The sequence below is a fragment of the Syzygium oleosum genome, unplaced genomic scaffold, assembly GCF_021117445.2.
Source record: "Syzygium oleosum isolate NSW1041296 unplaced genomic scaffold, Sole_v2.1 Sole_v2.05, whole genome shotgun sequence".
Taxonomy (NCBI): domain Eukaryota; kingdom Viridiplantae; phylum Streptophyta; class Magnoliopsida; order Myrtales; family Myrtaceae; genus Syzygium; species Syzygium oleosum.
This window is the reverse complement of record NW_026607489.1, coordinates 12712861-12737805: the sequence shown is the minus strand read 5'-3', so window position 1 is coordinate 12737805 and position 24945 is coordinate 12712861. Positions and strand designations below refer to the sequence as shown.

Below are 24945 nucleotides of genomic sequence, written 5' to 3'. Positions count from 1 at the left end.
GGTAATTTTGTGAATCAAGTTGCGTGGGAGTGAGACTTGTTCTTCGATCGTCTTTCCATTGTCTTGCAAGAGTAAGCAGCCCTCCCTCGTTTTTCTATGGTTCTGCTAAGCGAGGAAAAGCAAAGTGGCAGCCTGACTGCTCTATTGCGTTTGACAAGCATTGCTGAAGTCCCTATCATAGTTCCGATATTCAATGTCAGAACCATCCAAACACATTCAAGATTTGAAACATCTGGATGAGTTTGGAGTCCGATATTTCCAACATTCCCCTCTCTGAGAAGTGTGAAATGCTACATGGCCAAACAGAGCCACACTTCGCAAGGTACAAACAGACAGAGACTGTCAAAGACTTTTTACAGCTATTTTCACAGTTCTCAACAGCTGCCACAAAAGTTTTTCTAGACAATAATTTATGAATCCAAAGATGCTCAGTATCAAGCATTAGACGGCAGAAAATAAATGAAAGAATCACATGGGAACAACTCGAGCCTTGTACATGCATATGTACGCCATATGCCAGTCACCTGAAAAGGAAGAAAAAAACACCAATGAAAAGAACATTTCTTTGCGTGAGACAACAGAGGAAAATAACTTGGAAAAGAGAATAAGAGCACAAGCACCCCGGTTCTCTTTGCAGTTGCGCACACACGGCATACAAATTTGATAACCATGGATCAGGTCCTTAGTAAGATGGAAATTCATAACAAATCTGGATGACCTTACCTCCTCCAGACAGTTTTGTAATGTCCTCTTCCCGCTGAGGAATAGGATTGTCATCATCAAACAAAATCCATTTACCTACAACCGACATCAACTCTTAATTCAAAATTACATCGAACAGAACGAATAGCAGAATGTAACAGCAGATTTTTCCTGGCTGGAAAGTAGATTAGCAGATAACTAACCACTTTCTTGCTTGACCCAAGCAACATAATGTCCTGAATCAGCACTCCGGCCCTTGTGGGTCAATACAGCAACCAAATCATAAATTCCAGTCAACTGTTTCTCCTCAACTGGGGCACCTAAAGGTAAGAATGAGAATTGAGAGGGTCATCACCAACCAGAACTAGTACCATGGACACACAGAGAGCACGCGTATGCACTTTACATGGATGATCACATATTTTCTTAGTATTATGAGGCAATTTCCTCTTACAAAAGTTTTTTGGCTCAACAAATTATAACCACAACAGTCTTTACTAGGGGAAAACCACCGTCTTGTACCATTACAAACAGATTGAGGAAAGCCTAATATCAACATATTGCAAAATACACTCAGAACTAAGAGCTACCACCATCACTTTTAAGGAACAAAATTCCCTTAAGAAGCACAGAAGTATCTAGGCAATCAGCATTAGCATAATTTCATCCCAAAAATACAAACAGCGATTGCATGTACTAAACGAGGAGACCAGTATCAAGACTGGCTTAGGTACTAACAGCTCAAACAGATATTTGATGTGTTGGCAAGACTTACCATCCTGGGAAGTAGTTAAAGACAATCCCCCAGCTACCTTTGACGAACCCTGTCCAGCAGTTGATACATCAGACATCCAAAAGTAAACCCCCATTTATATCCATTCATTTGCATGAGTATCATCATTCACTCACCTCGGCATCAGACATCTTCACGTCATTGTCTTTTGAAGTAGAGCTCTTCTCTGCTGCTTTCAGACCAAGCTTTTTTCCTTCTTCATCCCTAAGGCGCTGGTGCTCAAGTAACAAATGAACAATCAGCATAAGAAAGAATAGAACACATACAGGGATTATAGCTGAGACCAGTAACATAAAAAACCTGGCGAGGAGCTTCCAACTTTTTCCGTAAATCATCTGAACAAAAATCATAAACATCCAACTCCAACGGATAATCTACTTTCTGAGAGCAGGTAAACTTTAGTTAGTTGCCTTGCGTAAGAGATCTGATACACCCATCAATAAAGGGAAAGGTTCCGACAGTAATGAATCTCTGATGACACAGAAGAAAATAAGCGAATCCTCTAAAAGCAAGTCTGCAGAACATCCTACCCGCAATATCTTGGCCTTCTGATTCGACTCCCTTTTCCAGAAAAAACGAACAAATTGAATGGTCAAGTATCTGAAAGAATGACGTTCTATTAGACTGTAGATATCTCAAAGGGCAAGTTACAGCATAATACATAGTTAAAAACCAGAAATCCATTCCAATCATTATATAAGAAAATCATGCCAAGCTACCTTGGTAAGCCATTGATACGAGACTCTTTCAAATAAATTGCACTCCGCCCCAGGGATGGGGAAGCCTTCTCCAATTCTGATTTCAACCCCTACGTGAATTAAAATGATTGTTAAAAGATGGTCGGTATCTACTGTCTCACTTCTGGTAAAGAGAGCACGGTTACTCATTTAACATGTTAAAGAAACCACAGGCAACAATTCATCATGAGCATTTAACAGAATATCAAGGTCAGTCTCTAATTTGGTTAGAACTGCAAACTGTAGCTACTCCATACAAGCTCAGGCCATTTAATTAGAACTGTAAACTGTAGCTACTCCGTACAAACTCAGGCCATCAACCAAATTCTCTTTATCTTTCAAAACATTTCAATGGAGGTATTCAAAAGATAGAGAAAGAAACTGAAGTTCTTCTGAACAATTACGTAGAATTTCCAGCTAAATTTCTTTAAAACATCGTTCTCACAGAGTAGGCAACTAACTCCCTAATCTATTTGTTTTCGCTTGGATGGAGTAATACCTAGGTTGGTATAACCAACATTACAACGCATAAGAAGTCAAAGCATTAAAAGAAACTACGAATTTTTATCCTAGCTGAGTTACAAAAACGATGGGTGCAGTTATTCTCGAATGAAGCCAACTGTGGATAGTAACATGAAGGGAGGAACAAGAGACCCACGCCCAGGAACATGCCTAATAACAGACTGGGCCAGCCTTGGTGTCAATGCCATACAATAATTGGAAGTGTCTACTAATAACCAATTAACAACAATTGCAAAAGAATATTCTATACATACAGTAAACTTACAGTAAATAAACAAAATCGTCGAAAGAGTCGCATCTAGGGATCTACAAGAACAATTCCGTCTCGTACTCCAGAAAGGAGGGGGGAGACCACTTACATGTCTTAGCCCTTCATGCAAATGGTTCACATCATGTGATATATGGCATTTAAGTGAATAAACTGTCTCCGATTCTGAACTTTCTTCACCACTTTCTTGGCAATGCGTCCTAGATATCCAACAATATAGATACATATTTATGTTCACAATTTAGGCTTCAAAAAGTGTAACAGAGGAAGAGTTGCCAAGCACTAAACAATAGCCATTTGGAATAGAGTATTAAATATGCGAATAACATGATCCGTGCAGGGGATTTCCTGAATCAAATTCAAATAAAGGCACAAGCTAAAGCGAAATGTGAAAAGTCCATAAATAGAATATTGCTCGCAATGGCATACTCAATGAATATGCTAATCAGGGAGCAACTCCGCAAAAAATGGGGGAGCCAAAAATTTTAAGCACAAAATATGCACTTAGCTTTAAGAAAGTTCATTGCATACCTGCTAACAAGTTCAACTCCAAAAAGTTCCTTCATGGTATCTGGATTCTCACTGCAATCGACAGTTTAACTTATCATAACTACCACGAGGTGGAACTAAAAGAATTATTAATAAACAGCTAAACCAGCATATGCTGGTCAACAAGAAATAGTGAGAGTGATAAATCATCTGAGTACACATGCTCGTAAGAAGCAACCTAGAAGTTGTCAATGATGGGTTTAAGAAAGCAACTGCCGTATTTTTCCTTTGCATGTTCCAACACTACTGATATATAATATTTTTTAGATAGTATTGAAACATTAATACTGGGCTCTCTAGAGTGACTCCTAGTTTTTACTTTTTTTACACTTTCTTTGTTCAAATCTTACAGCTCTCATAATTTGACTTTAATCTAACACAAAACATTTGAAACCTTATGAAATATACAAATATCGACATGCGTGAATTTTTCCCATATATTTCAAAAACTCGATCACATTTTTTTTTCTTTTCTCAAACTGTTGGAGGGCAAGTAGAATGTAGGAAAAATTACAAGCATAGATGAACAGTAATGTCAACGATTCAGTAGCTCTACTTCCAAATGACATTGACATGAATTGAATAGACTGTTATTGTCAGTTAAGTGATCACGATTTGACTGAACAATATCTTTCCAATGCTTTCTTTATATCATCATTTCTCTCTAAGAATATCATATGATCAAACTCCGTCAACTCAAAAGCCAAAAGAAACCTCACACCTCAAAGCCTACAATAATAAATTTCAGTAATGCGAATCAGAAGCTAGAATCTTCAGATAGAGAAGGAGAATTCTCGAAAGAAGCTAATAGGTTTACTTCAAAACGTTCTAAAAAGTGTATTTAATTTTTTGGGAAAAAAAGAGTCGGTGGGTTTATAAAGGAAGATGCCTTCGTAATCACCATCAGAATGGTGTACTGTAATTTTAACTTTCGTATTCAAGAAACGTGCAAATACGAGTAAAATTAAACTTTTGATTCAGCATATTAATTAAAGTTAGAAATGTGCAAAAGTAAAATTATTTTGCCTTTGTACAATTTAAATTCACAGTCAATCAAATGTAGATCCTATGATAGAAAACAACTTCAAGTTGTTTTTTTTTTCAATCTCAATAACAGGTAATAAGAACAAATTATCAGGAAATACTTCTAATAACCACTAAAAAGAACAAGTTTTTTTTTTTTCAATCTTATGGCCATGTAAGATTACAAACCGAAACAAGCTACCTACTTGGCACCTGGTGATCTAAGGGACTGAGAAAGGGTGTATAGTAGTTGAGTCCAGCATTCTTCAGCATCCTGTTAGGTAGAATAAAACACGATTTAATAATCAATTATAGATTTCCACAATGAGACATATACCAAATTCTTGTTGCAAGAAAACCTGCTGCATGAAGACACCATTATGTAGCTGGCCAAATTGAGGATACTTTTTCCGCAACAACTGCAAATATTGACAAAGAGAAGAAGATGATGCCTGTTTTCTTATCTTAAGCACTGTGAAGATGTACCAGCTAAGTAGCAGCAACAGAATTTGCAACCTTCATACAAAATTAACTTTGTCTATCCAACAGCATACCGAAAAGGTACAACAAATTTGTGATAATCTATTATAAGAATGCAATCTCCATTCAACCCTATAAGTTTTTGGCTGTAGTTAGATCAAAACAGAGATCCCAAGAAACCTCTACCAGCATTAGAATCACTTGTTCCAGCTCTTTTCAACTCATGAAGAATAGCATGCTTTATGGGATAAACTCAACCTTGTCGATAAAACCACAAACTCAAAAAAGTAAGAACACTTTGTCATGGTATTATACAAAAGTCTATCACAGACGGTGTATGCTTCTTTCAGTTCCCTACACTTGCCTACAACCTACAAAACATCACGAAGCAATTTCTTTCCTGAAGAAACAGATCAACTTATAGCTCACCATACATTGCTGTTTCGTTTTTCTAAAAGTATGGCCACCTATTGCAAACACGACAGACGGCGATACTCAACAGAATCAGTCAAGAAAAAGGGCCAGAGAAGGATGAAATGAAAATAAACCACAGTTAAAGGATCGAAGCCCAAACCATCCAAAATTGCATCGGTGCAACTGGTTTGGCAGTTTTATCAAGCTCACTGAACAGATCACGGGTTGCAACAGTCAACATGTGAGAAGGTTGATCCAAATCATTCCTTCTTCCAGATTGGGTATACCTAGTCAAGATTTACACCATGAAGAACAAAATATCAGTCATGCTCTGCTGTGAAAACGCCAACACAAAAATGAAGACAAGAACGAAAAGTCAGAAGAGTCGATGGCTAACTGAAGCAAAGCAGACTTCAATTCTGGAACTGAATGCAGGCATTGAACGGTAGAGTTCATGTAGCAGGTGTTTCCTAAGTTGAATAAACCTGCACTATGACCCTAAAGAAAAAGTATCGGGCAACCACGGAATAAGGCAAAAAAGTCCATGCTTATACCAGAGAGCATAAAAAGCACGCACTAATATCACTATATTTACCACAGAAACAGCAACATGCAAATTCTAGCTTAAAAAAGGAGCAAGCAGAATGATGCAAGTCCAATTCGAACTTTTCGTATGTGATAACCAATGAGAAAAGGTTGATATTCATCGACTGCCAACTCCATGATGGGAAGATTTAACCATTCCCCCCAAAAAAAATAAAAAATAAAAAGGAAGAACAAACAAAACAAAACCAAAAAACACCAAGAAGAAGAAGAAGAAGAAAAGGAAGGAGAGATAGACTGTGAAGGAGGATATAAATGTAAACGAGGAGAATTACACAACCATGACACACTTTTAATCCAGAAAAAAATAGTAACAGTTCCTCAAGGTCACAATGGATGCATTATAACTTACAAGCACATGGGATGTCACTTAAAAAATTTGAAAGTACACTAATGATTATCATTTTGCTTAAATGCAACTAGAAGTATGCCACCGAGCTAAAAAAATTACCACTGCAATAGCTTGTTCTTCCTCTGGAAGATCTTCCATGAATACAGGACCCTTTTCTGGGGCCTTCACTATCTCATCTGCAGTTCCCATCATCATCAATTTTTGGCCCTATACAAGTTTACTCTGATGAATCAATATCCAGAAAACTAATTACACAACACAGGATATTGTAAAGTTCCTTGACATGAGCTTGGGTCTTCAAACAAAGAAATTGAAACTTACATGCGAAGACAAAATAGCAGAAGATGTTGACAGTTTAAGACAAAATAAGAGAGGTGCTAAATACATATTCAAAGGAAAGAACTTGCAAACTTCAGTACACCAGCTATATCTCAAAGGATTCATTCATACAAACGTGACCATAATGCAGCCTTTTTTTCCTGTTGAAATGATGTTGACAGTTTATTTTTCAATTTCACATCTTATTTTGGCTCATCCGCTCCATGTCTAAACTTCTTCCCACCAAATTCATAAACAAACCAATAACAAGAAAAAGTATACTCGGTTAAATTAAGCTATTCTACCCAAATTGATAGACCTGGAAAATAAGTTTCCATCTCCGAAACAGTAAAACGACATTGACAAGGTACGATTGCTTACTTCTACTAAAATTAAAGTAGGTAAACAGTCGATCTAGATCAAAAGCTATATATCACAACAGAGTATATAATGCGCCTTAAAGTAGAGAGAGTAATATGCCTCGTATCCCCATATGAGGAAACCTAATGCTTTCACCTAGATGTATGACGATTGACGAAAGATAGTTGTATATTCTAGAACTTTTCATGAGTGAAAAACGGAGTCCTCTTTCACCTTTTGATCATGTTTTCACCAATTCCTTCCATCTAAACAAGCAAAGCAACTGGGCAGCGCGAGTTATCCACCAAACACGAAGAATAAACTAACATTTATTCGACTCCCTCGTTTGAAAAACAAACCCAGAAGGAAATCGCAATTAAGCTTATTACCTGCTTGACTCCTAATGTACTCCAGTCGGCATCATCCTGCGTAGCAGAGTATTTTACTTTTAACCATATGTTGTACAGGGAAGAAAAGGACAATGTGCACGAATAAAGAGCGGATCTACTAAAATTGTATGCAAGAAAACCTAAATACCTTTAACAAACCACCCTTAACCATGATCTTCTGCCTCTCAGGTGGGACTCCCGTTAGATCATATAACTGGACCTTGAAAAGATAAGGTGGCTGGCTGGTGTCGATTTCGACATCTGGGAAGACCTCCTTTTGCCATTTAACGCTCACTAGAGATGACAGAAAATTGCAATTGTCAGAACAGCAAGATGCATTATTTAGATTGAAAACATGGTAAAGGAGCTATTTAGGCGCCGACAATTATTAGCAGATAGGTGACAAAGAAGAGAACCGTTAACAGGAAAGCTTCTCGAATAAAGACAAATCGGAAACCGTGATCATCTGAAAACAATCCACCCAATCCGGCTTGATACAATTAGTTAGCTTGTTCTTCTCATAGATACTAGACAAAGGTTATTACTTAAACACAGAGCCCAAGCATACACCTGCTTATGACGAACTGCTTCGCTAATGAGACATTTCAGCTTCTTCTAGAATCGTACCCGAACCATATTCCTCTTAAATCTTGAACCGAAGGATGGAGAATGCGCTTAACACAACTAGAAGTTCTAACGAAAATCATTTCTGCGCCTTATTTGATTTACCAGAGCCTCTCAACAATTTTACTCGATGATGTTGAAACGAAGTTATCGCATTGACTCGTTATGTAAAAGTACAGTAGGCGGCAGCCGTATCGCCGTTCCAAGAGGTATCAAACGGCCACAATCAACTGAGATGCACTATATACATTGAAAGGAGAACCTATGAAGCGAATCGAAGCCCAGATTCTCCCTAAGAATATATATATATATATATAACATCTCGCAGGTTCAGACAAGCATTTGAGGAACATCACCAAAGCAGAAAGATTCATCCGCCCGCCCGCAATTTTAGCAACTACAAATCCTACGGGAAGCGCATAGCTCCAGGATTTTCCGCGCACTCAAAACCACAGCACAAGGATCCGCGACACACGCCGAGGGAGGAACCAAAAAAGAAGGAAAGAAAAAAAAAGGAACGAACGAACCGCGCGAATCCGCCGCTCGGGACAAACACAACAACGAGCTCGCCCCTAGCTCCGATCGCGGAGCAACTGAGGATTGCCCAAAGTCGGTCAGCGAAGAGACAAGACACATCGAGGTCGGCGGTCGGCGGCGGTCGCGTCAAAGCGTCTCGACGAACGAGGCCGCCTCGTAATCGCGCACGGCAAATCAGGCAGAAGGAGGAGGAGGAGGAGATTCGTACGAGAAGGAGCGATGAGAGTTAGCTGACCTTTAAGCATGGTCGAAGATGAAGCAGCCGATGATGAAGAGGAGGAGGAGGAGCTCCGAGCTACGGTCGATTGATCGAAGAAAGCGCAGCGAGGGGTAAAAGAGAGATCGAAGGGGAAATGAAATGGGAAGGGGCGCGGACGGTTGTTGCTTGGCGATATAAGGAGCTTCGGCGGGGGGGGGTTTTGGCTTGAAGAGAGGGCAAAGCTCTTCTTCCTTCGGGCTTGGTCCTCCGTGCCAGCCCAATGTCGCTTTCGGAAGAAAAGAAAAATCTTACTTCCGATTCTCTTTCCACATGTCCTTTTTTTTCCGTGGAAACAAAAAAGTGGGAGGTGCCAAAAAAAAAAAAATTTGCGATTCGGCTTTTAAAAACTTCCCACAAAAAAATCCGTACAATCAAGTTTCGAAACTCATTAAATTGATATAATCGAGTCTTTAGTTAATCCTGTCAAATTTGACTAATCGAAACTACTAGTTTCTCTCTCTTGCGTAGGATGGACATTTCTAAAGCGTGAAGCATAAGACCAAAACGACGTCGTTTTGGTCTTATGCCTAATTGTTTAGCTTAAATCTTGATTAAGCTAGATTAACAAAATAAAAGAGAGTAAAAGTAAAAATTACAAAAAAAAAAAAACCCAGTCCCTTGGCTTGTGGGCTGACGCCCGATTCTTTGTTGGAGAGGGCTGGCAGGGTGTCGGCGATGGCTGGTGCCTTGGCTAGATCTCGTGAACACGTCGGATTTTCTCTAGCCAATGGGGTTCCTTTTTTTCTTTTCTTTTTAGATAAAAACCTTAGCCTTTTTTTATTTTTTAATCTGATTTCACTAAGCGACCAAAAAAAAATCTAATTTAACTAAAATTTAGTTAAAAAATCAAAATTTGAACCAAACGACATCGTTTTAATCTTATGTTTTATACTCTAAAAATGTTAATGCCACATAGGAGAGAAAATAATAAAAAGAGCCACGTCAACATTTTCCTTTAGTTAAATTTGACAGAGTTAACAAAATGACTCGATTGCATAAATTTGATAAATTTATTGCACTTTTTAAGATGTTTAGCACTTAATCCCACTTCTCTTGATAAGTTTTAGGATTTTTATTGCGCTTATCCCAAAAAAATCAAGCATTAGGAATGCATATTTCGCCCCAAACCATCTTTTCGTTTTTTTTCCGGTACCTATCGTTGTTGAAGAACTAGAACAACATAGAAATTTTCCATGTTTGAATGTCCTTTCGATTCGCTCGGCAGAAAAGTGTGGTTTTTAAGTCGTCCTGACTTTTGCAGACCGGCTCGATCTTTCTTCACGCTGATAATGAATAACAACTTCGGTGAAAAATCACGAGAAACGGAAGTTGAGAGTCAAAGTTCTCCAATAGGGCCGCTTCCACTTTGGAAAGACAGATGCGTCTTCGGTTCAATATCAAAAGTAGCGGCAGACCTCATGAAAATTTAAAGTGCATTCGAATCTAGAGAACAGAGGAAGAGGGTTGGTGAAAGGAGCTTAATATCAATCTATCTCATGCAATGACATGCCTATGAACAACAACCATGTAACCTAGAGATATCGCGACAGATATCACGATTTTTTTACTCTACAAAAGTCTGCCGCGCAGTTTAAATTGTAGTCCCCGTCATGACTCACATTACCAACCGATTCCGGCGCGAATTCGCCTTGAAGAAACTTTTAAGTGAAGAATGACCATCGACCCACTACACTTCGCACAATTCCAAGGAATAATCTCGAGGCCGGATGCAACAAGCTTCCATTTACCAATCTCCCCGGGTACAATGAAAAGGTTAACGGTTCCCCGCCACAACACAAAATGCTCTGGCCACGTAATTCTTACCAGTTTGCAGACGAAAAATGAAAAGGGAACCCATCATCTGCCTAATCTCGCCCTATCTGCTACCAGATTTCTTCTCATGTCATAACCTAATGCCGAGCAGCGAAATTGTGGGGCTAGCCTCAAGAAATAACTAGTGTTGAATGAGCAAGTACAAGGCCGTGCAAAAAGGTACTTCTGTTCAGATAATTCATGACTCCCCAGCAACTTTAGGTTTAGCTCATTCTCCTAGACGAATGAGCGGATGAATCTGATTTCTCGGCCAGATAGTGCTCCAGCATGTCGTCTTCATCATCTGGCATTATAATTGAGAGAGAATCACAACCATGACCATCCAAATAATATTCCATCCACAGCAACAAAATAGCTGGCCCAGGAAAAAAGACAAATACAGATTACCTTCAAAATCATCGTCATCAAAGTCAATATCTTCCTCATCCTCCTCATCAGATTCCTCGGCAGCCGCGGCTGCACCTTTCTGTTAAAAGCGGAGATTAACTGTACTTTTAAGCCTTTTTTTCAAACAGAAATGGAATTTATGCAAGATGACGGCCAACATCTTATTTAAACGCGATTTTACCGTTCTCGGCAGATAAGCACATTAACACTAGCAAACTAAATGTATCACGGGCTAATCCACAAGTTCTATCTTTTCAAATTTTAGTAATGGCATGCAGCGAGATTCAAGAGTGACTGATGCTGTTTGCAGTTTTTCTTCCCGTGACCCCACTGGTCCACTGTGGACTGCCCACTGGTCAGTCCAGTACCTCTTTTCTCTCAGAGAACAGGAAGCTCCAATTTTATACTTTCTTTCCTCCCTCTTTCACATAAATATCTCTGATAAGGAAAAACTTTATGAGTATTTGAAGAAACATCACTCCATCCTCAGAATTTACTACCTCATAGGCTATTTTTGTTGGACTACATGAACCGACTCCAGGAATCATTTTAGGCAGCCTATGCATTTTTCACACCATCTGTGGGCCATTATTACAGTTTCAATAATAAAGATGAAAATCAGGCACAAAATAGAGCTATATATGAAAACCATGAAGAAGTCAAGTTACCGCTCTTCCACTTTCAAACCACTGTCTTCCAGAGAGCCTTTTTTCCTTGGTTGCCGTGAGTGCAGACTCAGGCATTAGCCTGAAATACATGTTGCCATTATCTGTCAAGAAAACTAGGACAAGGGAATGAACAGAAAAGCATGGGCTCATAACTGCGAGAAATGATGACCCAGAAACTACTTCAGGTTCTATGTGAATACATTGCTTTCATTCTAGCTAACAGGTCCATCGTGACAATATACAGAGGTATTGAGAAATTAACCTTTGATAACAAGTAAGAGAGTCTTTCCCAGGATGGAATAGATTTCTCTCTGATAACCAAGGCAATGCAGCCATTGCCATCATTAATTGAACATAAAACATTTGCCCCCACAGGGAACCTCCGTATCAATAGGCTTGGAAGTTCCCACTTTTTACAGATCCTCCATTACCATGTCCTCATATCATCACACAAAATTGGTTTCACTAGCGGGTGAAACAAATATCTAAAATTGTTCTAATGATTTGCTTGCTCACAACTAGAAAATCCTATAATAGCAAATCAGTCACAAATAGGAAAACTATTTTAAGATAATGGACAGCACTGGAGTAGAATGGAATCTTATTCTTCTCTTCAGGAAACCCAAGAGAAAATGAAGGCACCGATAATAGAGAGAACTTTCTATTGGCCCCTCAATCCACCCAAAATACCAACAAGCTCCTAAGCCCTATAACCCAAACTTTCCATTGGGCTCCTCCATTGGCAGCTGAAGGACGTCATAGTCAGTTTACTTCCAAATTTTCCCTTTAATCAATTTCCATATTCTCCCAAACAAAAGTAAACGAAACGCGATTAAGAGCAGCTCAAATCAGCTCTTTCTGCACAACAGTAATTCATCACCTACGACTACAATTCACAAAAGAATATGATACAAGATACAATCTGTCCCCAGATAATGCAAAGCTGACAGTAGGACAAGCAGAGGAAATATTTTATTGAGGCTTACTTTGCTCGCTCTAGTGCCAACTCTGCTTCAAACCTTTCTCTCCATGCAAGAAACGTATCCACAGTGACTGGTTCTCCATGGGGCACAACTATCTAAGAGGTAACAAAAAGTAAGAAAAACTCTGCCACCATCTACTGAATGACAATTTCAAATATTTGATGGAGATGTCCATTCACTTAGCCAAAACCGAAAATATCAGCAGTATAAAAACTGCAGTGTCTTTAACTTTCGAGGTTTTGTGATGCATGGATTGAATAAGACGAGACAAGAATGTGATCCTCTCACAAACTCCTGAAGAAGTTTTTGCTATCATCTTTCGATACATTCTCAAGCTAGACAGTTTGCAAACAATGGGTCCACGTTCCCTCTGAACTGTTGACAAAATTAAGGCTCTTTCTCAGAAGTTACGACAGAAAGATTTTATATACACAATAAGCAGTCAATGCTTTCTTCATCAATATATAATAATATAACGTGGGAAACAGAAGTCAAATATCTAATCTGATGCAAGATTCAGCAAGCCCATTTTCCAGCTTTAATGCCAATACCAATGGTCTATATCTACAGCCACGCTTTTCTCTGCACAAGCATGATTCACACAATAGCTGCAGCAATCCAGAGAGACTCGATTTCCAAGACAAGGGAAGGTTCAAAATAACAGTTGAGCTTTCACTTATTTCCCACACATATGGTCCAACTGTAGCATATTAGCAAATAGCTGTGGATTCTGAAAGCTGGAATATAGTTACCTCATCCTTTGCTGCCTCTTCTTTGAGGTCCTCAGTGCTGTCCTTTTGACCAAATCTTTCCGACAACCACTCTTTTGCAGATGTAACAAGAGTGTATACCATAGCCATTCCAAGGTTTTCAGCTGCCTGAACAAACAAAAGCATTTTGATCGAATCATACAAAGTCATGTTGACACTGGTCATTGAGTTACACCGAAGCAAGTTGATTAACAGTTCTAACCAAATAAATGAGATAAACTATAATTTCCAAATTCCAAAAGAAAGGTAAATTTTACTCTTTATAGGGCTTTATAGCAATTAGGTAAAACGTAATGCATACTTTGCTCCTATCTTGCAAGGTATAACACACACGGTATTTGCCCAAAAGTGTTACCGTTTGCATTTAAGCTACATTGTCTAAATTAAGACCTTATTTATTCAGCCATTGCACACCTATTTGACATGTTCATGGAAATAGATCTCTTGGAAACAGACTGATTCAGAGGAAAAAGGTGCAGAACTGCAGAAAATCTCAAACATGTGGATAAATCCCCAAGCAGGCAAGCATCAAAAGATTTGAGAAAGATACATAATATGATTACAGTTTCTTGAAGCAATAAGATGGGCTTAAGAGGACGGGTATTAGGTCCTATCACGGATGGATTCATAGTGCTCTCCTTATCACACTCTCTCATAAAGTAGTGACATGACCAAAGCTGATTACACGTATCAATGTCCAAGCAATGTAGCCATACATAAGGAAAATTCTTTACCTCTTGTTGGAGCATTTCTTTCAATGTCCTAAGATCTTCACTTGGTATTCCACGTAAACTGCAGGATTCAAATAATGCTTCTAATTGTAAAATGAATTATTGGGCAATAATGTCACAGGCGATAGTGCTGTTACTTATGATGATCTACCAAAATAAGAATGGAGCAGCATAAAAATATTGACCAAGTAAATCAATGTCATTTCAATGTCAGAGATATCCAAGAAAGAACCTACATTAGCAAGGAACATTTTTAACAATCAAACTCAGTTTTGCTATATCAAATGAACAGCGATGAAAAGCAAAGTTATATTATCAGCAGATATGACATAATAAAATAGAATTCTCGATGAATTTCATGAACCTATGACAACATCCATCATAGTCTCCTGCACAATATAAAGGCTAAAAAGCTCTTTACATGTAGGCTCGATACTACAAGTAAGCAGACAAATGAGCTACATCACATCAACCATTTGCAAGACAGAACCAATAAGCCAAACAGAAGCTGATACTGAGGTTGTTTGAAATTTTGCAAAGTAACCATTCAAACTAAACAACAGAAACTTCATGGAAACGCATGCGAAATTAGAATAATATACTGGATCAAACAGTATTTCAGCTTATACTCTTCAATTTTGACACAAGTATTAAGCCAAGAATTTCTAAAAGTGAAAAACTCATAGAACTAGTGAATAAAAGGCAAAACGTGGGATAATTCAATTGTTGTAAATGATCAACGAGTAAACTACTCAAAAGTCTATTTTCCAACACTGATTCACTTTCACAAGATATAAGTATCTAGTTTGCATCAGAATCTGAGATTTTGTCTACATCCAACTGCAATGACAGGTAAAGCATTATGCAAACTCTGCAAAAAATTAAAATAATTAGAGGAAAAACCAAACAGAGAACTGCTATGAAACAGACCACACAAGTAGAACATATGACACTTGATAGAAGATTAAGCTTGGAAGCAATTTCCAATTCGAAGTTGACTAAGAAGTTGCACAGCACGGGACAGGAGTATTACTCAGAAAGGTCCACATTTAATGCCATCCAGCAAACCAAAAACAAGGGGGAAAAAAGAATCACCATTGAGGACTTAATATCACTGTTCCCTACTATTGCAACCGCCCAAATTAAAGAAGCATTCTTTTAAGTACAGTGAAAAATTACAAGTCAAGGACAAAGCTAGCTGCACTAAAAAAAATGTGAGAACATTTTTATCAACAGTATATGGATAAACAAGAAAAGGAAAGCAACTCTTCTTTCCATGGAAGTATCATTAACCTTTTGGTACTTAGCAGTGGAGGTTCATCTGGATATCTTTCTGTGTGGCAGAATATCAAGGCCAGCTGAACTGCATATGATGTCAGAGAAACATATTAGCTCCACGCGAACTAGACTCTAAGCTCAAAGAAAGCTCATCACCTCAGCTTCAAACATCAAATCAACCAAACTGGAAACGAAAATTCTATGGAAGATCAATAACCTGGTGTAGTTGTTGGCTCGTCTAAATCGTCTTCCTGCCAAATAAAATATTATAAACAAGTTAGCGATATAATGATGAAAAAGAAGGGCAAAAAGGAAAGTGCCTGTAAAAGACAAATAGTATGTAGCTGCAAAATGAGATGTCACAGCAAAGTCTTCTTATGACAAAAGCAAAATCTGAAAATCCCTTCCTTTTTGCCACAGGATTGCAAAAGGCTTAAAACTAAGAGGAGACAAATTGGGATTATATTGTTGTATGATTTTTCACAGTAACTGATAGAACCTCAGCTTCTTTTTAGCTAATGCACATATCCTCGCTAGTCTTGCATTCACCTAAAACCCTGAAAATCAAGCATCATTGTATAGCTATCTGGACCCCCCATAAAACCATGTCTTAGCTATTAAATGCCATGGCTCTCTGAGCATATCAAATCTGGAAAATAAGACAAGGTTTAACACCAAATGTAAACCATTTATAACTTCGTAAGAATTCTCTAGCTGATAATCACAACATATGGTACGAGATGTATGATGGGGAGAACAGCGGATACCTGTGGAGATATACTGATTTGAAAGCATTTATTGGATGTATTTAACCCACTTTCGCTGGGATGAATCTCTGGAATTAAAAAGAAAACAGCAAATAGCATCCCTCACAGGTCGAAACGAGGAAAAAATAAAATTAATGAATTATAATGGAAATGAATGTCGTAAATATATACCTTTAAACTCATCCATAAGTATAGCTTCCAATGCTTCAATTTCCATCGACTGCTCCAGCTCATAGTCTACATCCACAATTCAAGATTGCCATAAATACAAAAGGTGGCTTCGGATAAACAAAAGGCCAAAATCCATCCATATGCCAGCCGATGGCCCTTCACATTACATCATGTAATCTTCTTTGGTTAGTTTTTTCATCTCTGGATTCGATTTCCACGAAAGCATAAGCTTTGTTACGTGACCCATCCATCATAGGAATGAGAAAGAAAAAAAATCAGAACTTTCACATAGCACCGGCATTGAATTGTCAGAAATTGAATACTATTAGCAATCCGCATTCAGTATACTTCCTAATTGACATGAATTCAAAAAAAGAGCATAATTTTTGCGGCTTCCACGCCCAGCAATTTCCTCTCGCTTCGAGCTTTAACCGTGCACGGCGTGCGGTGATCATAATACTACGCATCTAGATTCTTTGACACACTTCATAACCGGTACAAACTATTCAAGAAAAAAGTACCCATGATTCTAAATTCCCGTGATCTTCACACGAGCCAAACCCGTATCAAATCGCGATGAAAGGAGGCAAATACTTCTACCCATGAAATCGGAGAAGATGAACGGACAGCAGCCGAAATCAAGTGGAAGCAACAGCAACAGCAACGACAACAACCAACGGAAAACAGCGGATGATCATGCAATCGCGATTGTGAAGTAACTTTCTAACACCCAATGAGGAAAAGAAAAAAGGGCTTTCCAAGTCGACGGATTACCGGTCATTGTCGCGGTTTGCCGGCTCGATTTCTTCGGTTCTCGCCGCAGCGGAGACGCCGGTGAGGGAGCACGAATCGAGCTCGAGCTGCGCAAACGCCTAACACTGTGAGACACATAGAGAGACCTGCGACAGATAAAAGGACCCTCGAGCGACGTCGTATCCGGGAAACATGATATTTTCTCTTTGAGTATTTGCATCATTTACATGATTTGCATTTCCTTTTAGTAAGCATGATTCGAGAGGAATTTAATATCGTAACTATATAAATTATGCCAGTAATTTTATAGGTATGATTTACCGAGCCGACTCGGGCCACGTGGCTTAAAGGGTTCTTTTGGGCAAACTTGTTCAACAAATTAGGTCTAACTTATCGTCGAACCAATTGATCTATTTCTAATTATAAAAAAGAACGACAGCTTCAATTACGATGGATAGGGATTATGATTTGGAAATTGTTACCAAAGCGAAATTTGTATAATTAAAAAACCGCATGCAACTGGGAAGCATGTTTAAATTTCTATAAATTTATCATCCTATATTTTAGTTACTTTAAACAGGTATTTTTTAAATGAATTCTCTATGAGAAAAATAACAGCGTCCTTGTATGCCCCATCGCCGCGTCTACGGTTGGCAATGCCTCCGGCCCATGACAAGTAATGGCTATGATTTTAGCGCTTTGTGCTCGGTCGGTTCGCACCCTGCGAAAATTGCCATAAATGCTCCTTGACTAGGGTCGGTATTCACGAGATATAGAGAGTATACAAGTCTCGTACTCATCCTTATTCGATACGTGACGTATGACGTTCGTCGAATATCACTCTCTTCCATTGAAACATAAGTATATGTAAAAATATTTAGGATGGAAAAACAAGTTTCAATGCGATTGCATTTATGAGGGAGTGCTTATCATATTCACTTGGTGAATATTAGTTAAAGTGGGGTGGTTAGGCTACTTCCAGTGCTACTCAAATTCCAATTTAAATGATATTTTAAAAGATGGTTGAAAATTTTCCGAGGACCAACGACTATGTTTAATGTCAATCTGTTTATTTTCAAACTAGAAAAAGCAAAATAAGAAATTTCTTTTTGTTTTTTTGGAAAGAAAAAATCATTATCCACATTTTCACTTCGTACTAAGTGACCAAATAACAAAATGTTTATCGTGGACTTCACATTCACATGTTTTTTTGTTTTGGTATGTCATATTCTAACTCTCAACTCATTTTCAGACTTTTGCTCAGTCTCTTTACAGAGCACGAGAGTCAAAATCCACATCTAAAATTAAATGTCTTCGCCTCTAACATCCGAGAAGGTAGAGAGCTCACCTCAAACCCCGGTGCTCACATTCACACGTTGAAATCACCAAAAAGAAAAAACAGGAAAGAAAAAGGCAAGATGGTAATTATGGAGGACAGAACGCGACTTTAGAAAAGAAGAAAATACAAGGAGTTAAATTGTCAACAAAATATATGGACGTGCGAATGCCGCTATTCTTTTGTTTTTTTGGAGGGGGGGGGGGGGGGAAATGGAAATTGGAATCCACGACCGCATCAGATGGACTGTCCGAACCGCATAAATTACATGTAATGATTCTTTTTTCGGGGTCGTAATTTACATGTAATAATTTTAGATGCTCGTTTATTTATTTATTTATTCATATACATCTCTTGCTAAATAGAAGAAACTTTATTTTACTTTACTTTACTTTATTTTATTTTATTTTATTTATTCAGGAAACGTACGTCCGATCGAAGAAACAAACGTAACAAACCTATTTTTCCACTTTTCTCCGACTGACTTCACCACCATCTCTCTCTCTCTCTCTCTCTCTCTCTCTCTTCCTTCCTTCTTCCTTCCTCCTCTTCCTCTACCTCACACTGCGAGCTACGCACGCACGCACGCAGGGTTCTCCAAACCTCCCTCCCTCCCTGCCTCCCTCGCCAACGCATTCCGCAGGAGAACGAGAAAACAGCGAGGGAAGAAGACGACCCACGTGACGTCGCGCCCCTGAATCTGCAGAAAGGAGCAAGAACAGAGAAACCGGAGGCTCCGACAGCCGTTTCCGAAGCGACGCCGGGTAGGAAAAAAACAAAGAAAAGCGGGAGAGAAAGCGGAGGGCTTTCCCGGCGGGCCGTTTCCCCGCGGTCTTCCCGATCCTTCCGCGAGGCTCTCCAATCTAGGTTTCTTGGTCTTTCTGCAGTTCCCCTGGTTTTTTTTCCCCCCCTGATTTTTGATGTTTTCTTGGCGATTTTTAATCTGCGCGCTTCGAGTTTTTTTTCTTTACGCGCCAGATTGTGGTTTTGTTCATCTGGGTTTTTTATTTTGGTCGAATCTTGATTCTTTATTTTTTCCCTCCGGATTTTTGGGCAGGTCTTGGGGGATTTCGCGGTTTTGGCGTGAAGCGCATGTGCGTTGCGCCCGCTCAGAATTGCTTGGGCTGATTGTTTTCGGAGCTTGGGAGGTTCGGTGATGAATGGTTGAGACGGATTTGGATCGGAACCTCGTTGTTGTTGTTGTCGGCGGCGGCGGTGGAGATTTGGTGGCATGAGCAGCTCTACTGGCGAGCCCTGCAACAAGGGCATTGATGGGAGTGTAGGAGGGTTGGTTTGGGTTAGGCGGCGGAACGGTTCTTGGTGGCCTGGTCGGATTATGGGCCACGACGAGCTGCCCGAGAGCTGCCTGGTCTCGCCGAGATCGGGTACTCCAGTGAAGCTCCTTGGTCGCAAGGATGCTAGCATGTGAGTCCCTTAGCTTGCCCTGATTATGTGCAGTCTATGTGTTGTTTTTCCTTCTCATCAGTTGGCGATTTGTTTTAACTCTTATTTAACCGAAACACTTCTGTTTCCATAATCGCATCAAGATGAAAACCTGTGGAGATGCTGTTGGTTTTTTGTCGCGGTTGATGGATAGATGTACTTGGGATAGCTTGATTAACTTTCACTCCCTTAGGCTTCTTCAAACTGTTGCTCGACCACCTCTGTTTATCAACAGCAGTAAAGATGAGTTTTGATGTTGATGTTATTTAATGTGTGAAACATGATTGTTGGAGCATTTGACATGGTGAAACACTTCACTAAACTTGAAAGCCCTATCCATTAGTCAAACACTTGCATTTCTGTTTTTCAGCGATGACCTGATTCTGCCTGTCACAACATCTGCCTGCTTCTGCTTGGTTGTAGTGTTTGATTATGTCTCATTACTTCTTGGCTGTAAAATGTGACTTCTACTTCATGGCTGTAGAATGCGACTTCAGAATACTGGGCCTTATCTTGCATTTTGTAATTCATGCAAAACTGGAGAGGTTTGATCCAGTCCATGTTTTTTCAAAATATCCTGACTGAATGTGCACTCCGAAATTGTTTACATTTTTCTCATAGACATAAATCAGAACTTAGCTTGCTGTTTGCAGCTGCTTTTGAGCTGATTTTGTCGTTTATGTTCTACATGATTAAGGAAAAGAGCTAACATCATCTTTTACTTCGGGTATGTGGATCAGAAATCATGTTGCATTTTAACCAAGAGATTCTTGAGAGCAGTTTACTTCTTGTGAAATTATCTTAAACTGGTCTATTCTGCCTTATGTTGCTGCAGAATACAGTATCATATTGATTGTATCTGTTCATGCAATCTGCATGGCATGTTTTTATGAAATTTGCATAAGAATTACCTAACCATAGTTATCTGATTGTGATATTTATGGGCGACCCGATAAATCCTGATTTGTGATTCGTGGAAGGAAGACGTGCCAAAGTCTTGTTTGTAATTGCTCCTGTTTGCATGTAATGACTGACTCTTTTGCTCCTTGAGATTCTTTATTGTCTGATAGCTTGCTCAGAACGCAACTTGCTTCGGAATATTTTCCTTGACAATATTGCAAGAATGAAAGGACCATGCAGCTGATGTTTAAAACATTCTCTCTCTTATCAAGTATATTCTCATTTTCTTGACCAAATGTGATGCAGAGACTGGTATAACCTCGAAAAATCCAAGAGAGTGAAGGCGTTTCGTTGTGGGGAGTACGACGATTGCATTGAAAAGGCAAAGGCAGCTGCAGCCACTTTAAGTAAGAAAGTGGTGAAATATGCAAGGAGAGAGGATGCAATCTTGCATGCTCTTGAGCTTGAGAGTTCTCGATTGGGGAAGGACCATCCAGATTTTTATTGTAGAAATTATTCATCGGTGAGAGATGGTGCTTTGGCTACGGAGTCTCCTACAATCTCAGATTCTGGTAGAGGAAGTGATGAAGTTTCTGGAGATCAGAGTGACGGTGATACCGATTCACATTCTGGGCTTGAGTTATCTCGGTCTGGCATATCTTTTGAAGAACCAAATCATGTCTGTTCTTCTAAGCTGCAATCTGCCCAGGGAAGGAGGAAAACCCCGAATGATTCGGAAGATGATGGAACCGAAGGAACCAAGCGCATGAGAGGGCTTGAGGATCTAGGCATGGGTGTGGTGTCTAACAAGACAGTTCAGGTTGTTGCCGTTGTTGAGTCGGTTCACCAAGATATATCTCCTGGCACAAGTACTGTCAATTTTGTGCCAAATGGAATTCCTGTTAATGGTTGCAAAAACTATTCTTCATCTCTGAAGAGAAAGAGATCTCAAGTGGCAATAGTGCATGACTTCCTAAAAAAGAAAAATAGACGTCGTCCTTTGACCAAAGTTTTGGAGAGTACGGCGATGGTGTCCGTTCCTGTTACTTGTGACCAGTTAGCCTCTTCAAGTGGTAATTGTCTTGGCACTGCATCCGACTGCAAGGCATCTGGATTGGAACAACTTGATTCAAAGAAAACATCTCCCATTGTCCCGACGAACTCAGAAAGCCCTGCAGTTTCACATGACAATGAGCCAACAGTAAACGATTGCAAGCATGCTCAGAAAACCAACGATTGCTCGAAGACAAAGGAAACTTCCCGCTTATCGGGGCTACATGAGAATGAATTATCTGATGTGTTATTTGATGTGCCATTTGTTGGAGTTGATAGAGACTCTACAGGTAAGCTCTGTTATGAAGTTGGTGTCTGTATGTGTCCTTCTTATCTAGTGTATTTATCCTTTATTGTTTCAATATTGCTATGCTAAAGGTTTTTTTACTCTAGGAATATCTTTGGATCTGTTGGCTTTCTATCGTAAGCTGGGAAGTAGTTTTAGTTTTAATATCGCTGGTGCAATGGGCATTTCCACCAAAGATACTTGGCACTTATCTGTGCTTCATGATAGATTAAGGAGTTAACGTGACTAATCCTTGCTGGGGAAGCATGCATCGTGTGACATGTAAGGATAAGATTCTGGACAGCGAATCAATGTGGTCTTGCCGTGAGCTGTTTGATTAGACCAAGAAAGTCTCAGGGCTTTTCTGGGCAAACTTAATTTTAATCAATAAGTACTTAAGGAGTTATCCCAACAAAATCTATGAAAAGCTTCTCCATGATTGCAAACGACTCCAAATCTCAATATATCGTAGGATTGTAAAGATTTGAGTGGTCAACATCTCAAACTCCAAAAGGCAAAAAGTCCTACGCTTAGTATCTACGGGGGGCCATTTGCTCCAGATGTTTGCTTTGGCCCTTGGCGTTTGATTTTCAATTGGTCTTTGGAATCAAAATGCAGCTAGATTTCTACTTGTGAATTTTACAGGTATGAATTCCTCTTATACAAGTCGGAGATTGACAAAACTACATAATATGCATTTTTTCGAAAAGTACTTCTATAAAGGGTTGCATGTCATTTTTCAACCAAAGTGGAAGTTCATCTAGTCCTTTGGGGTTCAGCATTTTCCTTTCGTGGCATTTTAATTTTTCAATACAATGCTTCTCTCATGCTGTATATTGTCTGGTCTGGTGGTAGAAGGAAAGATATAAAAAGGGGGAATGAAAATAGGAAGTCCTTTACTTTATATATGTCTGCATAGAAGTAATTTTTCAGGTTTGCAACACGAGTTTGGTGATGTAGAGATTAGTTTTTAAAAAGATCCTCCATTGTCTATGTCAATCTCATCTACCTAGTATTTCTGTTGTCTTATCATTATCTTGTATCATACCATTAATAAAAGGGGCTGAGTAATGATGTTTTAGATGACTTCCCAGGTTTTCCTCCAATGCTAGCCAGGGCTCAACTCAGCAGCTTAGGAAGGCATTCGAGTCAAAGCAGTCAAATAGAAGCTGCATCTTTGCCATGCAACCACGTTAATGAATCTGGTCCCAACAGTTTGGCTGCTGTTCATGTAGATCAAGTCGGCCAAAGGATAGACAAGGGTACTTCCAAATGGCAGTCGAAAGGAAAGAGGAATTCCAGGCAGCTAAGTAAAAACAGAAAACGACATCCGGGAAGGTATCTGGAAATGGACGAGGATACCAATACTTATCTGGCAGGTCTACATAACCCTGATGGTTGCTTGCTGGGTTCTGATCGGAAACCTGGCATCACTTGTATTGATGGATCCTCTACTTTGCATGCTAAACTGAAATCAGGTAGCGAAGGTCAGGTGGATGGGGTACCCGATTGGGGCTTGCGAGTGTTCCCAGGAGAATCTCACATGAAAAGGCAAGCTGAGTTGAAGCCACCGCCCAATGGCTCTCCGACTTCTCAAAGATCGCTCCCTCATCGTCAGTCTCGCTTTACGGTGCACTCTAGGCATAAGACAGATGAGTATCCTATTGGGGACTTGTACTCCAATTCGCCCTTGTACGATGTTGAGCTGGAAGTGAAGGCTAGCTATCGTCCAACTCATGTTCCTTTGGTTTCGCTCATGAGTAAATTAAACGGGAAAGCCATTGTTGGACACCCTCTCTCAGTTGAGGTCCTAGATGGTGGGTATTGTGATAATCTGGTAAATACGGGCAGCTGTGATGCAAATAATCTCTCTGTTTGGGGTGGTTCTGATATGGGTCATCTAGTTAATAGAAGCTCGGGGCATGTCCGACGAACTGCGAAGTCTCATTCACGAAAGAAGCCGTCCAAGGCGAGGAAATCGGGTCAGTTATCTAAAAAGATGCGGAAGTTGTCCTCATTGACCGGACATAAGCGAGGCGAGGACATGGGGAAATTTGCGGTAGAGAAGCCTGCTGGTCCTGTTATAGCTTGCATTCCATTGAAAGTAGTGTTTAGTCGAATAAATGAAGCAGTGAACGGTTCAGTGAGACCAACGCATCGGGCTTTGACATCCAACAATTAGTGAACTTTTTCTTGCTCTGGAAGTTGATGCACGGCTCGAACTTGTTGCTGTATGTAGTGCATTTATAGTTGCGGATTTTGTTTCAGTTTTACTCTTAGCCTTAGACTCTCTGCTTTGTATATCAGCGAGCTCCTTTCTGTATAATTTGATTCCAGAACGCAACCTCGTACGGAAGCTACTACCAGATACCGTACATATTTAACATTAGTTGAGGTGTAAAGTGGAAGTCTCTGGTAATAGGCAAAATTGCTCACATGGTAGTGGTAGTAGACCTTCATTAGTTCAAATATATCGGGTTGGTTCTGTGAGCTAATAACTCTTCTGTATCTGTTGTTGGTCATGGAACATGTTTATTAATTTTATCAATTGAAGGATCTTGTAGTTTTTGCGTGGAGTGAGATTCCCCTATTAAAACGAACTCCATATTCGCTGATGAGTGTATTATTTCCGCATTGGTGATATCACGTTCTAACA

At 39.5% G+C, this 24945-nt stretch overlaps 3 protein-coding genes across 5 annotated transcripts; 1 reads left to right on the top strand and 2 right to left on the bottom strand.

Annotated features, from left to right (window-relative positions):
- Positions 1–237: 237 nt before the first annotated feature.
- On the bottom strand, positions 238–9042 carry LOC115665969 (ubiquitin carboxyl-terminal hydrolase 7-like). Its single transcript, XM_056311460.1, has 18 exons — positions 8907–9042; positions 7659–7804; positions 7511–7546; positions 6543–6650; positions 5886–5986; positions 5649–5775; positions 4954–5013; positions 4801–4868; positions 3554–3604; positions 3114–3222; positions 2215–2303; positions 2026–2095; positions 1796–1876; positions 1612–1707; positions 1478–1526; positions 906–1022; positions 724–798; positions 238–524 (listed from the first exon to the last, which is right to left on the bottom strand). Exons 1-18 carry the CDS (start codon positions 8914–8916, stop codon positions 469–471), a joined length of 1449 nt encoding a protein of 482 aa, XP_056167435.1. The 5' UTR covers positions 8917–9042; the 3' UTR covers positions 238–468.
- A 1590-nt stretch (positions 9043–10632) lies between these two features.
- On the bottom strand, positions 10633–17442 carry LOC115678321 (uncharacterized). Its single transcript, XM_030601678.2, has 11 exons — positions 17293–17442; positions 16519–16584; positions 16348–16415; positions 15798–15831; positions 15596–15665; positions 14306–14363; positions 13554–13679; positions 12805–12896; positions 11819–11897; positions 11151–11229; positions 10633–11046 (listed from the first exon to the last, which is right to left on the bottom strand). Exons 1-11 carry the CDS (start codon positions 17297–17299, stop codon positions 10967–10969), a joined length of 759 nt encoding a protein of 252 aa, XP_030457538.1. The 5' UTR covers positions 17300–17442; the 3' UTR covers positions 10633–10966.
- Positions 17443–19078: 1636 nt separating this feature from the next.
- Positions 19079–24865, top strand: LOC115678316 (uncharacterized protein At1g51745). 3 transcript variants are annotated; one of them, XM_056311447.1, is made up of 4 exons: positions 19079–19474; positions 19665–20032; positions 21257–22293; positions 23372–24865. In XM_056311447.1, exons 2-4 carry the CDS (start codon positions 19839–19841, stop codon positions 24469–24471), a joined length of 2331 nt encoding a protein of 776 aa, XP_056167422.1. In that variant the 5' UTR covers positions 19079–19474; positions 19665–19838; the 3' UTR covers positions 24472–24865. The 3 variants fall into 3 exon arrangements, with proteins under 3 accessions (XP_056167422.1, XP_056167423.1, XP_030457529.1); XM_056311448.1 differs by having other exon boundaries at positions 19079–19502; XM_030601669.2 differs by having other exon boundaries at positions 19083–19474; positions 23384–24865.
- The last annotated feature ends 80 nt before the right edge of the window (positions 24866–24945 follow it).

Bases quoted from the DNA above. Each gene is read 5' to 3' on its own strand.
- LOC115665969 (XM_056311460.1), bottom strand. The intron at 1,877-2,025 runs GTAGGATGTTCT...ACCTGCTCTCAG, and splicing joins AGAAGGCCAAGATATTGCGG to AAAGTAGATTATCCGTTGGA. The intron at 1,527-1,611 runs GTGAGTGAATGA...ACTGCTGGACAG, and splicing joins TGAAGATGTCTGATGCCGAG to GGTTCGTCAAAGGTAGCTGG.
- LOC115678321 (XM_030601678.2), bottom strand. The intron at 16,416-16,518 runs GTATATATTTAC...TTTTAATTCCAG, and splicing joins ACTTATGGATGAGTTTAAAG to AGATTCATCCCAGCGAAAGT. The intron at 11,230-11,818 runs GTAACTTGACTT...CGCTTTTAACAG, and splicing joins GGTTTGAAAGTGGAAGAGCG to AAAGGTGCAGCCGCGGCTGC.
- LOC115678316 (XM_056311447.1), top strand. From the start codon at position 19,839: ATGAGCAGCTCTACTGGCGAGCCCTGCAACAAGGGCATTGATGGGAGT. The intron at 20,033-21,256 runs GTGAGTCCCTTA...AATGTGATGCAG, and splicing joins GGTCGCAAGGATGCTAGCAT to AGACTGGTATAACCTCGAAA. The intron at 22,294-23,371 runs GTAAGCTCTGTT...ATGATGTTTTAG, and splicing joins AGTTGATAGAGACTCTACAG to ATGACTTCCCAGGTTTTCCT.